Genomic DNA, 16,536 nt, shown 5'->3' with positions numbered 1-16,536 from the left:
AGGAGAAGGTGGAGGTGGAGGGAGAGGAGGAGATGGAGGGAGGGAAGGGAGAGGAGGAGGAGAGGGAGGGAAGGGAGAGGAGGAGGGAGGGAGAAGAGAAGGTGGAGAGGGAGAGGAGGAGAGGGAGGGAAGGGAGAGGGAGGAAGGGAAGGGAGAGGAGGAGAGGGAGGGAGAGGAGAAGGTGGAGAGGGAGAGGAGGAGAGGGAGGGAGAGGAGGAGAGGGAGGGAAAGTAGGGGAGAAGAGGGAGGGAGGGAAGGGAGAGGAGGAGGAGGGAGAGGAGGAGGAGAGGGAGGGAAGGGAGAGGAGGAGGAGAGGGAGGGAAGGGAGAGGAGGAGAAGGTGGAGAGGGAGGGAGAGGAGGAGAGGGAGGGAAAGTAGGGGAGAAGAGGGAGGGAGGGAAGGGAGAGGAGGAGGAGAGGAGAAGGTGGAGAGGGAGAGGAGGAGAGGGAGGGAGAGGAGGAGAGGGAGGGAGGGAAAGTAGGGGAGAAGAGGGAGGGAGGGAAGGGAGAGGAGGAGGAGAGGGAGGGAAAGTAGGGGAGGGAGAGGGAGGGAGGGAGAGGAGGAGATGGAGGGAGAAGAGGGGAGGGAAGGGTGAGGAGGAGAGGGAGGGAGAGGAGGAGAGGGAGGGAGAAGAGGGGATGGAGGGAGAGGATTAGAGTGTGGGAGAAGAGGAGGAGGGAGGGATAGGTGTAGAGGGAGAGGAGGAGAAGGAGGGAGAGCAGAGAGAAGTATAGGAGGAGAGGGAGGGGAGGGAAAGGAGCAGGAGGAGAAGGAGGGAGAAGGAGGGAGAGAAGGAGAGGAGTAGAGGGAAGGAGAGGAGGAGAGGGGGGAGGGAGAGGGGAGGGAGGAGGAGAGGGGAGAGGAGGGAGAGGAGAAGAGAGAGGGAAGGAGAGGAGGAAAGGGAGGGAGAGGAGGAGAGGGGAGGAGGGAGGGAGGAGGAGAGGGATGGAGAAGAGGGAGAGGGGAGGGAGGAGGAGAGGGAGAGGAGTAGAGAGAAGGAGAGGATGAGAGGGAAGGAGAGGAGGGAGGAGGAGGAGGGAGGGGAAGGAGGAAGAGGAACAGGCTGATAAAGGTAGGACAATGGAATGCGCTGTGTTGGTTGTACCGAGAGCAGACTGGGTGTTCACCTTCTCTATCTAACTACCATCTGGCATTGATGGTGTCACTGATAACAGCTGTGAGAGAAAAACACAGCCAGTTGGCTTTTTACAGTGTGGGACCCACAATCAATACTGTGTGGGATGAAAGGAGAGGAGAGAGGCACTAAGCTTGTCCTGTTTTACCCCAGGACGACGTGTCACAAATCAATAAGCAGGTATTGAGTACGTTAGTAAAGCTGTCTGCCATTGAGCTGTATTGGCAGAAGACATTGATGAGAGTCGCCCTGTCCTCAAAAACACCACAGATTATTTTCTGTCGTTTGTTGTTGGGTGTTTTACTGTTGGGAAAGGGGGTGTTACCTCGTCAGTTCCACAACTGAATGGATTCAACTGAAACGTGTCTTCCGCATTTAACCCAACCCCTCTGAATCAGAGAGGTGGGGGGGGGGGGCTATCGACATGTCTTCGGCGCCCGGGGAGCAGTAGGATAACTGCCTTGTTCAGGGGAACAGTAGGTTAACTGCCTTGTTCAGGGGAACAGTGGGTTAACTGCCTTGCTCAGGGGAACATTGGGTTAACTGCCTTGTTCAGGGGAGCAGTAGGTTAACTGCCTTGTTCAGGGGAACAGTGGGTTAACTGCCTTGCTCAGGGGAACATTGGGTTAACTGCCTTGTTAACCCAATGTTAACCCAACGCTCTAACCACTAGTCTACCTGCCACCTGTTGGGGCAGTTTGAGGGGTGGTTTGTTGTTGGGTAGTTTGTTGTTGGGTGGTTTGTTGTTGGGTGGTTTGTTGATGGGCGGTTTGTTGTTGGGTAGTTTGATGGGCGGTTTGTTGTTGGGTAGTTTGTTGATGGGTAGTTTGGTGGGCGGTTTGTTGTTGGGTAGTTTGTTGATGGGTGGTTTGGTGGGCGGTTTGTTGTTGGGTAGTTTGTTGATGGGTAGTTTGGTGGGCGGTTTGTTGTTGGGTAGTTTGTTGATGGGTAGTTTGTTGATGGGTGATTTATTGTTGGGTAGTTTGTTGATGGGCGGTTTGTTGATGGGCGGTTTGTTGTTGGGTAGTTTGTTGATGGGTGGTTTGTTGCTGGGTAGTTTGTTGATGGGTAGTTTGTTGTTGGGAGGTTTGTTGATGGGCGGTTTGTTGTTGGGTAGTTTGTTGATGGGTCGTTTGTTGTTGGGTAGTTTGTTGATGGGGTAGTTTGGTGGGTAGTTTGTTGATGGGTAGTTTGTTGTTGGGAGGTTTGTTGTTGGGGTAGTTTGGTGGGTGGTTTGTTGATGGGGTAGTTTGGTGGGCGGTTTGTTGTTGGGTGGTTTGTTGTTGGGTGGTTTGTTGTTGGGTGGTTTGTTGTTGGGTAGTTTGTTGTTGGGTGGTTTGTTGTTGGGTAGTTTGTTGTTGGGTAGTTTGTTGTTGGATGGTTTGTTGTTGGGAGGTTTGTTGTTGGGTGGTTTGGTGTTGGGTAGTTTGTTGTTGGGTAGTCTGTTGATGGGTAGTTTGTTGTTGGGTAGTTTGTTGATGAGTGGTTTGTTGTTGGGAGGTTTGTTGTTGGGGTAGTTTGGTGGGTAGTTTGTTGTTGGGTAGTTTGTTGATGGGTGGTTTGTTGTTGGGTAGTTTGTTGTCGGGTGGTTTGTTGTTGGGTAGTTTGTTGATGAGTGGTTTGTTGTTGGGAGGTTTGTTGTTGGGGTAGTTTGGTGGGTGGTTTGTTATTGGGTAGTTTGTTGATGGGGTAGTTTGGTGGGCGGTTTGTTGTTGGGTAGTTTGTTGTTGGGTGGTTTGTTGTTGGGTGGTTTGTTGTTGGGTGGTTTGTTGTTGGGTAGTTTGTTGTTGGGTGGTTTGTTGTTGGGTAGTTTGTTGTTGGGTAGTTTGTTGTTGGATGGTTTGTTGTTGGGAGGTTTGTTGTTGGGTGGTTTGGTGTTGGGTAGTTTGTTGTTGGGTAGTTTGTTGTTGGGTAGTTTGTTGTTGGGTAGTTTGATGGGCGGTTTGTTGTTGGGTAGTTTGTTGATGGGTGGTTTGTTGTTGGGTGATTTATTGTTGGGTAGTTTGTTGTTGGGTGGTTTGTTGTTGGGTAGTTTGTTGATGGGCGGTTTGTTGTTGGGTAGTTTGTTGATGGGTGGTTTGTTGCTGGGTGATTTATTGTTGGGTAGTTTGTTGATGGGCGGTTTGTTGTTGGGTAGTTTGTTGATGGGTGGTTTGTTGTTGGGTGATTTATTGTTGGGTAGTTTGTTGATGGGCGGTTTGTTGTTGGGTAGTTTGTTGATGGGGTAGTTTGGTGGGTAGTTTGTTGATGGGTAGTTTGTTGTTGGGAGGTTTGTTGTTGGGGTAGTTTGGTGGGTAGTTTGTTGATGGGTAATTTGTTGTTGGGTAGTTTGTTGATGAGTGGTTTGTTGTTGGGAGGTTTGTTGTTGGGGTAGTTTGGTGGGTAGTTTGTTGTTGGGTAGTTTGTTGATGGGTGGTTTGTTGTTGGGTAGTTTGTTGTCGGGTGGTTTGTTGTTGGGTAGTTTGTTGTTGGGTGGTTTGTTGTTGGGTGGTTTGGTGTTGGGTGGTTTGGTGTTGGGAGGTTTGTTGTTGGGTAGTTTGTTGTTGGGTAGTTTGTTGTTGGATGGTTTGTTGTTGGGAGGTTTGTTGTTGGGTAGTTTGTTGTTGGGTGGTTTGTTGATGGGTGGTTTGTATATGTATAAAATGTATAGTTTATGTGTCACGACTTCCGCCGAAGTTGGTGCCTCTCCTTGTTCGGGCAGCGTTCGGCGGTCGTCGTCACCGGCTTTCTAGCTGCCACCGATCTACGTTTCTTTTTTCCATTTGTTTTGTCTTGATTGTTCACACCTGGTTCCCATTACGTTATAATTATTTCCCTGTTTAACCCTCTGGTTCCCATGATGTTTTGTGTGTGATTGTTCCTTGTCTAGTGTTATCAGCCTTCTGTGTTATGGTGTGTTTTCCCTGCGTGGAATTTACTCAGTTCTGTGTCCTGCGCCTGACTCCGTACTCACCTCTACATACTGATACATGACAGTAACAATGTGTCTGTTGTTATGGCAGTGTTGTCGACGTGTCTGTAATAATGTGTTTGTGGTTACGCCGGGGTTGTTGCTGTGTCTGTAACAATGTGTCTGTAGCAATGTGTCTGTAACAATGTGTATGCGATGTGTCTGTAATAATGCCTGTAGTGATGTATCTGCGATAATGTGGCCGTGATCATGTGGCTGTAATACTTTGTCTGTGATAATGTGTCTGTAGGGATGTGTCTGTGGTCATGTGTCTGTGGTCATGTGTCTGTGGTCATGCGTCTGTAATAATGTGTCTGTGGTCATGCGTCTGTAATAATGTGTCTGTAATAATGTGTCTGTGGTAATGCGTCTGTAATAATGTGTCTGTGGTCATGCGTCTGTAATAATGTGTCTGTAATAATGTGTCTGTGGTAATGCGTCTGTAATAATGTGTCTGTGGTCATGCGTCTGTAATAATGTGTCTGTAATAATGTGTCTGTGGTCATGCGTCTGTAATAATGTGTCTGTGGTCATGCGTCTGTAATAATGTGTCTGTAATAATGTGTCTGTGGTCATGCGTCTGTAATAATGCGTCTGTAATAATGTGTCTGTGGTCATGTGTCTGTGGTAATGCGTCTGTAATAATGTGTCTGTGGTAATGCGTCTGTAATAATGTGTCTGTGGTCATGTGTCTGTGGTCATGTGTCTGTGGTAATGCGTCTGTAATAATGTGTCTGTGGTCATGTGTCTGTGGTAATGCGTCTGTAATAATGTGTCTGTGGTCATGTGTCTGTGGTAATGTGTCTGTAATAATGTGTCTGTGGTCATGTGTCTGTGGTAATGTGTCTGTAATAATGTGTCTGTGGTAATGTGTCTGTGGTAATGTGTCTGTAATAATGTGTCTGTGGTCATGTGTCTGTGGTAATGTGTCTGTGGTAATGTGTCTGTAATAATGTGTCTGTGGTCATGTGTTTGCGACGATGTGTCTGTGATAATTCCTTTATTGGAACGTGTCTGTAATAATGCGTCCTCGATAATGCGTCCGTGTCTGTTGTAATGTGTCTGTTGACATGTCAGTAGTGTTAACGTCTCTGTGTCTGTCATTATGCCCGATCCTCCAGGTCGCCTGGGCCAGTCCAGCTGTCAGAGTGATGAGTTCCTGTGTGGTAACGGTAAATGTCTTCCTCGGACGTGGCGCTGTAACGGCCTGGATGAGTGTGGCGACGCTACTGACGAACGGAGCTGTACCCCCCCTCCCACGCCTCCCCGCGCCTCCCTCTGCCCCCCCGGCACCGCCCCCTGTACCCAGGCCCAGGTAGGTAACCCATAGGTTAGGGAAGCAACCAGAGGGGAGTTGAAACTCTGATAGGAACAATATTCTACACTGGGTTGGCCCGTTGCTTCCTACGTCTCGTGGGGGTGATAAGGAACAATAAAGTTGTCTTCTTTTTCTCCAGTCCACTCGCTGCCTGCCCCAATCGCTGCGCTGCAACGGAGCCCAGGACTGCCCCGACGGCTCGGACGAGGCAGGGTGCCCCGACACGGCCTGCGGGAAACGCCTGGGGAACTTCTACGGGACGTTCGCCTCCCCAGACTTCTTCCGTCCCAACCGCAGCGCTTTGGGGGAGTTGAGGTGCTCCTGGCTACTGGACACTCAGGTAGGGAGGAGTTTAACACCTACTATATTTAACACAATCCATTAGCTGATGGGTGCTGGGGCAGATTAATTAACCTTTAACTAGGTAAATCAGTTAAGAAACAAATTCTTATTTACAATGACGGCCTACACCGTCCAAAACCCGGACGACGCTGGGCCATTTGTCTGCCGCCCTACGGGTCTCCCGATCACGGCCGGGTTGTGATACAGCCTGGATTCGAACCAGGGTGTCCGTAGTGCCGTCTCTAGCACTGAGATGCCTTAGAGTGCTGCGCCACAGAGGAATCTGTTCATCGTAGTTTGTATTTTTCTAAATAAATAAGTTAATAAATCATAGTTTTCCTGACGTGTGAATGCATACTAGACACATGCTGACTGATCTATAGCAGAGTTACACAGCTGAACACATGCTAACTGATCTATAGCAGAGTTACACAGCTGAACACATGCTAACTGATCTATAGCAGAGTTACACAGCTGAACACATGCTGACTGATCTATAGCAGAGTTACACATGCTGACTGATCTATAGCAGAGTTACACATGCTGACTGATCTATAGCAGAGTTACACATGCTGACTGATCTATAGCAGAGTTACACATGCTGACTGATCTATAGCAGAGTTACACATGCTGACTGATCTATAGCAGAGTTACACAGCTGAACACATGCTGACTGATCTATAGCAGAGTTACACAGCTGAACACATGCTGACTGATCTATAGCAGAGTTACACAGCTGAACACATGCTGACTGATCTATAGCAGAGTTACACATGCTGACTGATCTATAGCAGAGTTACACATGCTGACTGATCTATAGCAGAGTTACACATGCTGACTGATCTATAGCAGAGTTACACATGCTGACTGATCTATAGCAGAGTTACACATGCTGACTGATCTATAGCAGAGTTACACAGCTGAACACATGCTGACTGATCTATAGCAGAGTTACACATGCTGACTGATCTATAGCAGAGTTACACATGCTGACTGATCTATAGCAGAGTTACACATGCTGACTGATCTATAGCAGAGTTACACAGCTGAACACATGCTGACTGATCTATAGCAGAGTTACACATGCTGACTGATCTATAGCAGAGTTACACATGCTGACTGATCTATAGCAGAGTTACACAGCTGAACACATGCTGACTGATCTATAGCAGAGTTACACATGCTAACTGATCTATAGCAGAGTTACACATGCTGACTGATCTATAGCAGAGTTACACATGCTGACTGATCTATAGCAGAGTTACACAGCTGAACACATGCTGACTAATCTATAGCAGAGTTACACATGCTGACTGATCTATAGCAGAGTTACACAGCTGACTGATCTATAGCAGAGTCACACAGCTGAACACATGCTGACTGATCTATAGCAGAGTTACACAGCTGAACACATGCTGACTGATCTATAGCAGAGTTACACATGCTGACTGATCTATAGCAGAGTTACACAGCTGAACACATGCTGACTGATCTATAGCAGAGTTACACATGCTGACTGATCTATAGCAGAGTTACACAGCTGAACACATGCTGACTGATCTATAGCAGAGTTACACAGCTGAACACATGCTGACTGATCTATAGCAGAGTTACACAGCTGAACACATGCTGACTGATCTATAGCAGATTTACACAGCCGAACACATGCTGACTGATCTATAGCAGAGTTACACATGCTGACTGATATATAGCAGAGTTACACATGCTGACTGATCTATAGCAGAGTTACACAGCTGAACACATGCTGACTGATCTATAGCAGAGTTACACATGCTGACTTATCTATAGCAGAGTTACACAGCTGAACACATGCTGACTGATCTATAGCAGAGTTACACATGCTGACTGATCTATAGCAGAGTTACACAGCTGAACACATGCTGACTGATCTATAGCAGAGTTACACAGCTGAACACATGCTGACTGATCTATAGCAGAGTTACACATGCTTACTGATCTATAGCAGAGTTACACAGCTGAACACATGCTGACTGATCTATAGCAGAGTTACACAGCTGAACACATGCTGACTGATCTATAGCAGAGTTACACAGCTGAACACATGCTGACTGATCTATAGCAGAGTTACACATGCTGACTGATCTATAGCAGAGTTACACATGCTGACTGATCTATAGCAGAGTTACACAGCTGAACACATGCTGACTGATCTATAGCAGAGTTACACATGCTGACTGATCTATAGCAGAGTTACACAGCTGAACACATGCTGACTGATCTATAGCAGAGTTACACATGCTGACTGATCTATAGCAGAGTTACACAGCTGAACACATGCTGACTGATCTATAGCAGAGTTACACATGCTAACTGATCTATAGCAGAGTTACACATGCTGACTGATCTATAGCAGAGTTACACAGCTGAACACATGCTGACTGATCTATAGCAGAGTTACACATGCTGACTGATCTATAGCAGAGTTACACATGCTGACTGATCTATAGCAGAGTTACACAGCTGAACACATGCTGACTGATCTATAGCAGAGTTACACATGCTAACTGATCTATAGCAGAGTTACACATGCTGACTGATCTATAGCAGAGTTACACATGCTGACTGATCTATAGCAGAGTTACACAGCTGAACACATGCTGACTGATCTATAGCAGAGTTACACAGCTGAACACATGCTGACTGATCTATAGCAGAGTTACACATGCTGACTGATCTATAGCAGAGTTACACATGCTGACTGATCTATAGCAGAGTTACACATGCTGACTGATCTATAGCAGAGTTACACATGCTGACTGATCTATAGCAGAGTTACACATGCTGACTGATCTATAGCAGAGTTACACAGCTGAACACATGCTGACTGATCTATAGCAGAGTTACACATGCTGACTGATCTATAGCAGAGTTACACATGCTGACTGATCTATAGCAGAGTTACACATGCTGACTGATCTATAGCAGAGTTACACAGCTGAACACATGCTGACTGATCTATAGCAGAGTTACACATGCTGACTGATCTATAGCAGAGTTACACATGCTGACTGATCTATAGCAGAGTTACACATGCTGACTGATCTATAGCAGAGTTACACATGCTGACTGATCTATAGCAGAGTTACACATGCTGACTGATCTATAGCAGAGTTACACAGCTGAACACATGCTGACTGATCTATAGCAGAGTTACACATGCTGACTGATCTATAGCAGAGTTACACATGCTGACTGATCTATAGCAGAGTTACACATGCTGACTGATCTATAGCAGAGTTACACAGCTGAACACATGCTGACTGATCTATAGCAGAGTTACACATGCTGACTGATCTATAGCAGAGTTACACAGCTGAACACATGCTGACTGATCTATAGCAGAGTTACACATGCTAACTGATCTATAGCAGAGTTACACATGCTGACTGATCTATAGCAGAGTTACACATGCTGACTGATCTATAGCAGAGTTACACAGCTGAACACATGCTGACTAATCTATAGCAGAGTTACACATGCTGACTGATCTATAGCAGAGTTACACAGCTGACTGATCTATAGCAGAGTCACACAGCTGAACACATGCTGACTGATCTATAGCAGAGTTACACAGCTGAACACATGCTGACTGATCTATAGCAGAGTTACACATGCTGACTGATCTATAGCAGAGTTACACATGCTGACTGATCTATAGCAGAGTTACACAGCTGAACACATGCTGACTGATCTATAGCAGAGTTACACAGCTGAACACATGCTGACTGATCTATAGCAGAGTTACACAGCTGAACACATGCTGACTGATCTATAGCAGATTTACACAGCCGAACACATGCTGACTGATCTATAGCAGAGTTACACATGCTGACTGATATATAGCAGAGTTACACATGCTGACTGATCTATAGCAGAGTTACACAGCTGAACACATGCTGACTGATCTATAGCAGAGTTACACATGCTGACTTATCTATAGCAGAGTTACACAGCTGAACACATGCTGACTGATCTATAGCAGAGTTACACATGCTGACTGATCTATAGCAGAGTTACACAGCTGAACACATGCTGACTGATCTATAGCAGAGTTACACAGCTGAACACATGCTGACTGATCTATAGCAGAGTTACACATGCTTACTGATCTATAGCAGAGTTACACAGCTGAACACATGCTGACTGATCTATAGCAGAGTTACACAGCTGAACACATGCTGACTGATCTATAGCAGAGTTACACAGCTGAACACATGCTGACTGATCTATAGCAGAGTTACACAGCTGAACACATGCTGACTGATCTATAGCAGAGTTACACATGCTGACTGATCTATAGCAGAGTTACACATGCTGACTGATCTATAGCAGAGTTACACAGCTGAACACATGCTGACTGATCTATAGCAGAGTTACACATGCTGACTGATCTATAGCAGAGTTACACAGCTGAACACATGCTGACTGATCTATAGCAGAGTTACACATGCTGACTGATCTATAGCAGAGTTACACAGCTGAACACATGCTGACTGATCTATAGCAGAGTTACACATGCTAACTGATCTATAGCAGAGTTACACATGCTGACTGATCTATAGCAGAGTTACACAGCTGAACACATGCTGACTGATCTATAGCAGAGTTACACATGCTGACTGATCTATAGCAGAGTTACACATGCTGACTGATCTATAGCAGAGTTACACAGCTGAACACATGCTGACTGATCTATAGCAGAGTTACACATGCTGACTGATCTATAGCAGAGTTACACAGCTGACTGATCTATAGCAGAGTTACACAGCTGAACACATGCTGACTGATCTATAGCAGAGTTACACATGCTGACTGATCTATAGCAGAGTTACACAGCTGAACACATGCTGACTGATCTATAGCAGAGTTACACAGCTGAACACATGCTGACTGATCTATAGCAGAGTTACACATGCTTACTGATCTATAGCAGAGTTACACAGCTGAACACATGCTGACTGATCTATAGCAGAGTTACACAGCTGAACACATGCTGACTGATCTATAGCAGAGTTACACAGCTGAACACATGCTGACTGATCTATAGCAGAGTTACACATGCTGACTGATCTATAGCAGAGTTACACATGCTGACTGATCTATAGCAGAGTTACACAGCTGAACACATGCTGACTGATCTATAGCAGAGTTACACATGCTGACTGATCTATAGCAGAGTTACACAGCTGAACACATGCTGACTGATCTATAGCAGAGTTACACATGCTGACTGATCTATAGCAGAGTTACACAGCTGAACACATGCTGACTGATCTATAGCAGAGTTACACATGCTAACTGATCTATAGCAGAGTTACACATGCTGACTGATCTATAGCAGAGTTACACAGCTGAACACATGCTGACTGATCTATAGCAGAGTTACACATGCTGACTGATCTATAGCAGAGTTACACATGCTGACTGATCTATAGCAGAGTTACACAGCTGAACACATGCTGACTGATCTATAGCAGAGTTACACATGCTAACTGATCTATAGCAGAGTTACACATGCTGACTGATCTATAGCAGAGTTACACATGCTGACTGATCTATAGCAGAGTTACACAGCTGAACACATGCTGACTGATCTATAGCAGAGTTACACAGCTGAACACATGCTGACTGATCTATAGCAGAGTTACACATGCTGACTGATCTATAGCAGAGTTACACATGCTGACTGATCTATAGCAGAGTTACACATGCTGACTGATCTATAGCAGAGTTACACATGCTGACTGATCTATAGCAGAGTTACACATGCTGACTGATCTATAGCAGAGTTACACAGCTGAACACATGCTGACTGATCTATAGCAGAGTTACACATGCTGACTGATCTATAGCAGAGTTACACATGCTGACTGATCTATAGCAGAGTTACACATGCTGACTGATCTATAGCAGAGTTACACAGCTGAACACATGCTGACTGATCTATAGCAGAGTTACACATGCTGACTGATCTATAGCAGAGTTACACATGCTGACTGATCTATAGCAGAGTTACACATGCTGACTGATCTATAGCAGAGTTACACATGCTGACTGATCTATAGCAGAGTTACACATGCTGACTGATCTATAGCAGAGTTACACAGCTGAACACATGCTGACTGATCTATAGCAGAGTTACACATGCTGACTGATCTATAGCAGAGTTACACATGCTGACTGATCTATAGCAGAGTTACACATGCTGACTGATCTATAGCAGAGTTACACAGCTGAACACATGCTGACTGATCTATAGCAGAGTTACACATGCTGACTGATCTATAGCAGAGTTACACAGCTGAACACATGCTGACTGATCTATAGCAGAGTTACACATGCTAACTGATCTATAGCAGAGTTACACATGCTGACTGATCTATAGCAGAGTTACACATGCTGACTGATCTATAGCAGAGTTACACAGCTGAACACATGCTGACTAATCTATAGCAGAGTTACACATGCTGACTGATCTATAGCAGAGTTACACAGCTGACTGATCTATAGCAGAGTCACACAGCTGAACACATGCTGACTGATCTATAGCAGAGTTACACAGCTGAACACATGCTGACTGATCTATAGCAGAGTTACACATGCTGACTGATCTATAGCAGAGTTACACATGCTGACTGATCTATAGCAGAGTTACACAGCTGAACACATGCTGACTGATCTATAGCAGAGTTACACAGCTGAACACATGCTGACTGATCTATAGCAGAGTTACACAGCTGAACACATGCTGACTGATCTATAGCAGATTTACACAGCCGAACACATGCTGACTGATCTATAGCAGAGTTACACATGCTGACTGATATATAGCAGAGTTACACATGCTGACTGATCTATAGCAGAGTTACACAGCTGAACACATGCTGACTGATCTATAGCAGAGTTACACATGCTGACTTATCTATAGCAGAGTTACACAGCTGAACACATGCTGACTGATCTATAGCAGAGTTACACATGCTGACTGATCTATAGCAGAGTTACACAGCTGAACACATGCTGACTGATCTATAGCAGAGTTACACAGCTGAACACATGCTGACTGATCTATAGCAGAGTTACACATGCTTACTGATCTATAGCAGAGTTACACAGCTGAACACATGCTGACTGATCTATAGCAGAGTTACACAGCTGAACACATGCTGACTGATCTATAGCAGAGTTACACAGCTGAACACATGCTGACTGATCTATAGCAGAGTTACACAGCTGAACACATGCTGACTGATCTATAGCAGAGTTACACATGCTGACTGATCTATAGCAGAGTTACACATGCTGACTGATCTATAGCAGAGTTACACAGCTGAACACATGCTGACTGATCTATAGCAGAGTTACACATGCTGACTGATCTATAGCAGAGTTACACAGCTGAACACATGCTGACTGATCTATAGCAGAGTTACACATGCTGACTGATCTATAGCAGAGTTACACAGCTGAACACATGCTGACTGATCTATAGCAGAGTTACACATGCTAACTGATCTATAGCAGAGTTACACATGCTGACTGATCTATAGCAGAGTTACACAGCTGAACACATGCTGACTGATCTATAGCAGAGTTACACAGCTGACTGATCTGTAGCAGAGTTAAAGAGATGAACACATGCTGACTGATCTATAGCAGAGTTACACAGCTGAACACATGCTGACTGATCTATAGCAGAGTTACACAGCTGGATCTACAGAGTTACACATGCTGACTGATCTATAGCAGAGTTACACAGCTGACTGATCTGTAGCAGAGTTACACAGCTGAACACATGCTGACTGATCTATAGCAGAGTTACACATGCTGACTGATCTATAGCAGAGTTACACATGCTGACTGATCTATAGCTGAGTTACACAGCTGACTGATCTATAACAGAGTTACACAGCTGAACACATGCTAACTGATCTATAGAAGAGTTACACATGCTGACTGATCTATAGCAGAGTTACTCAGCTGAACACATGCTAACTGATCTATAGCAGAGTTAAAGAGCTTGTTTAGATAAACTGTCTGCCAGGCAATGGAAAATCACAGAAATTTGTTATTTTAGAATTTTACGTTTTTTAATCAATACGGTTGCCCTCGGTGGACTACTCGATGAACTCATCCCTCCTCCTAGGACACTAAGCCCATCGTGTTGCAGCTGGACCTGGGGTTAGGACCAGGGGACTCCCTCCATGTCTATGATGGACTGGTCCAGAGAGCAGAGCGCCTCCTGCAGGCCCTGTCTCATCATAACAACAGGAGACCAACCCTGTTAGAATCCAGTAGAGGACAGATGAGTCTACAGTACCTGGCCCAACCACTCAGCCCTGGGCATGGGTTCAACGCTACGTACCAGGTAGGCTAACCCTGACCCTAACCCACAACGCTAACCTTAACCCTGACCCTAACCCTAACCTTAACCCTGACCCTAACCCTGACCCTAACCCTGACCTTAACCCTGACCTTAACCCTGACCCTAACCCTGACCTTAACCCTGACCCTAACCCTGACCTTAACCCTGACCCTAACCTTGACCCTAACCCTGACCCTAAACCTGACCTTAACCCTGACCCTAACCCTAACCCTAACCCTGACCCTAACACCACTCAGCCCTGGGCATGGGTTCAACGCTACATACCAGGTAGGCTAACCCTGACCCTAACACCACAATGCTACATACCAGGTAGGCTAACCCTGACCCTAACACCGCAACGCTACATACCAGGTAGGCTAACCCTGACCCTAACACCACAACGCTACATACCAGGTAGGCTAACCCTGACCCTAACCCTAACCTTAACCCTGACCCTAACCCTAACCCTAACCCTGACCCTAACCCTAACCCTGACCCTAACCCTAACCCTGACCCTAACCCTGACCTTAACCCTGACCCTAACCCTGACCCTAAACCTGACCTTAACCCTGACCCTAACCCTGACCTTAACCCTGACCCTAACCCTGACCCTAACCCTGACCTTAACCCTGACCTTAACCCTGACCCTAACCCTAACCCTAACCCTGACCCTAACACCACAACGCTACATACCAGGTAGGCTAACCCTGACCCTAACCCTGACCCTAACCCTGACCTTAACCCTGACCCTAACACCACAATGCTACATACCAGGTAGGCTAACCCTGACCTTAACCCTGACCCTAACACCACAACGCTACATACCAGGTAGGCTGACCCTAACCCTGACCCTAACCCTGACCCTAACACCACAACACTACATACCAGGTAGGCTAACCCTGACCCTAACCCTGACCCTATCACCACAACGCTACATACCAGGTAGGCTAACCCTGACCCTAACACCACAACACTACATACCAGGTAGGCTAACCCTGACCCTGACCCTAACACGACAACGCTACATACCAGGTAGGCTAACCCTGACCCTAACCCTGACCCTAACACCAGAACACTACATACCAGGTAGGCTAACCCTGACCCTGACCCTAACACGACAACGCTACATACCAGGTAGGCTAACCCTGACCCTAACACCGCAACGCTACATACCAGGTAGGCTAACCCTGACCCTATCACCACAACGCTACATACCAGGTAGGCTAACCCTGACCCTAACACCACAACACTACATACAGGTAGGCTAACCCTGACCCTGACCCTAACACCACAACGCTACATACCAGGTAGGCTAACCCTGACCCTAACACCGCAACGCTACATACCAGGTAGGCTAACCCTGACCCTATCACCACAATGCTACATACCAGGTAGGCTAACCCTGACCCTGACCCTAACACCACAACACTACATACCAGGTAGGCTAACCCTGACCCTAACACCGCAACGCTACATACCAGGTAGGCTAACCCTGACCCTAACACCACAACGCTACATACCAGGTAGGCTAACCCTGACCCTAACCCTGACCCTAACCCCAGACAGCCCGGCCATGGGTTCCACGCTACATACCAGGTAGATTAGATTTGGGACAGGATTGTAAATGGTATACACACTGGGATTGTAAATGGTTTTCTTGATGATGAAGAGCTCTGTTTTGTTTTCATGTGTTTTGTGTTTTGTGTTTTGAATTGTCATTGGTATGGCCCAGAGTTTATCCTGACCAGACAGAAGACTAGTACCCAGAGTTTATCCTGACCAGGCAGAAGTCTATGACTAGTACCCAGAGTTTATCCAGACCAGGCAGAAGTCTATGACTAGTACCCAGAGTTTATCCTGACCAGGCAGAAGTCTATGACTAGTACCCAGAGTTTATCCTGACCAGGGAGAAGTCTATGACTAGTACGCAGAGTTTATCCAGACCAGGCAGAAGTCTATGACTAGTACCCAGAGTTTATCCTGACCAGGCAGAAGACTATGACTAGTACCCAGAGTTTATCCTGACCAGACAGAAGACTAGTACCCAGAGTTTATCCTGACCAACCAGAAGTCTATGACTAGTACCCAGAGTTTATCCAGACCAGGCAGAAGTCTATGACTAGTACCCAGAGTTTATCCTGACCAGACAGAAGTCTATGACTAGTACCCAGAGTTTATCCTGACCAGACAGAAGTCTATGACTAGTACCCAGAGTTTATCCTGACCAGGCAGAAGACTATGACTAGTACCCAGAGTTTATCCAGACCAGGCAGAAGACTAGTACCCAGAGTTTATCCTGACCAGGCAGAAGTCTATGACTAGTACCCAGAGTTTATCCTGACCAGGCAGAAGACTATGACTAGTACCCAGAGTTTATCCTGACC

General features: G+C 46.2%; 1 protein-coding gene across 2 annotated transcripts in view; it reads left to right on the top strand.

Moving 5' to 3' along the window:
• The window catches only part of lrp3 (low density lipoprotein receptor-related protein 3), a 74,779-nt gene that overhangs the window by 25,309 nt on the left and 32,934 nt on the right, over positions 1–16,536 (top strand). For both annotated transcript variants that reach the window (XM_071400394.1, XM_071400395.1), the window contains 3 exons: positions 5,207–5,400; positions 5,543–5,743; positions 13,934–14,155. In XM_071400394.1, the coding sequence (XP_071256495.1) occupies positions 5,207–5,400; positions 5,543–5,743; positions 13,934–14,155 (617 nt within the window). The remainder of the gene's footprint in view (positions 1–5,206; positions 5,401–5,542; positions 5,744–13,933; positions 14,156–16,536) is intronic.

This window comes from Salvelinus alpinus, chromosome 5 (assembly GCF_045679555.1).
Source record: "Salvelinus alpinus chromosome 5, SLU_Salpinus.1, whole genome shotgun sequence".
Lineage (NCBI taxonomy): Eukaryota > Metazoa > Chordata > Actinopteri > Salmoniformes > Salmonidae > Salvelinus > Salvelinus alpinus.
Note: the sequence above shows the minus strand (reverse complement) of the source record. Positions and strands in the feature narration are given on the sequence as shown.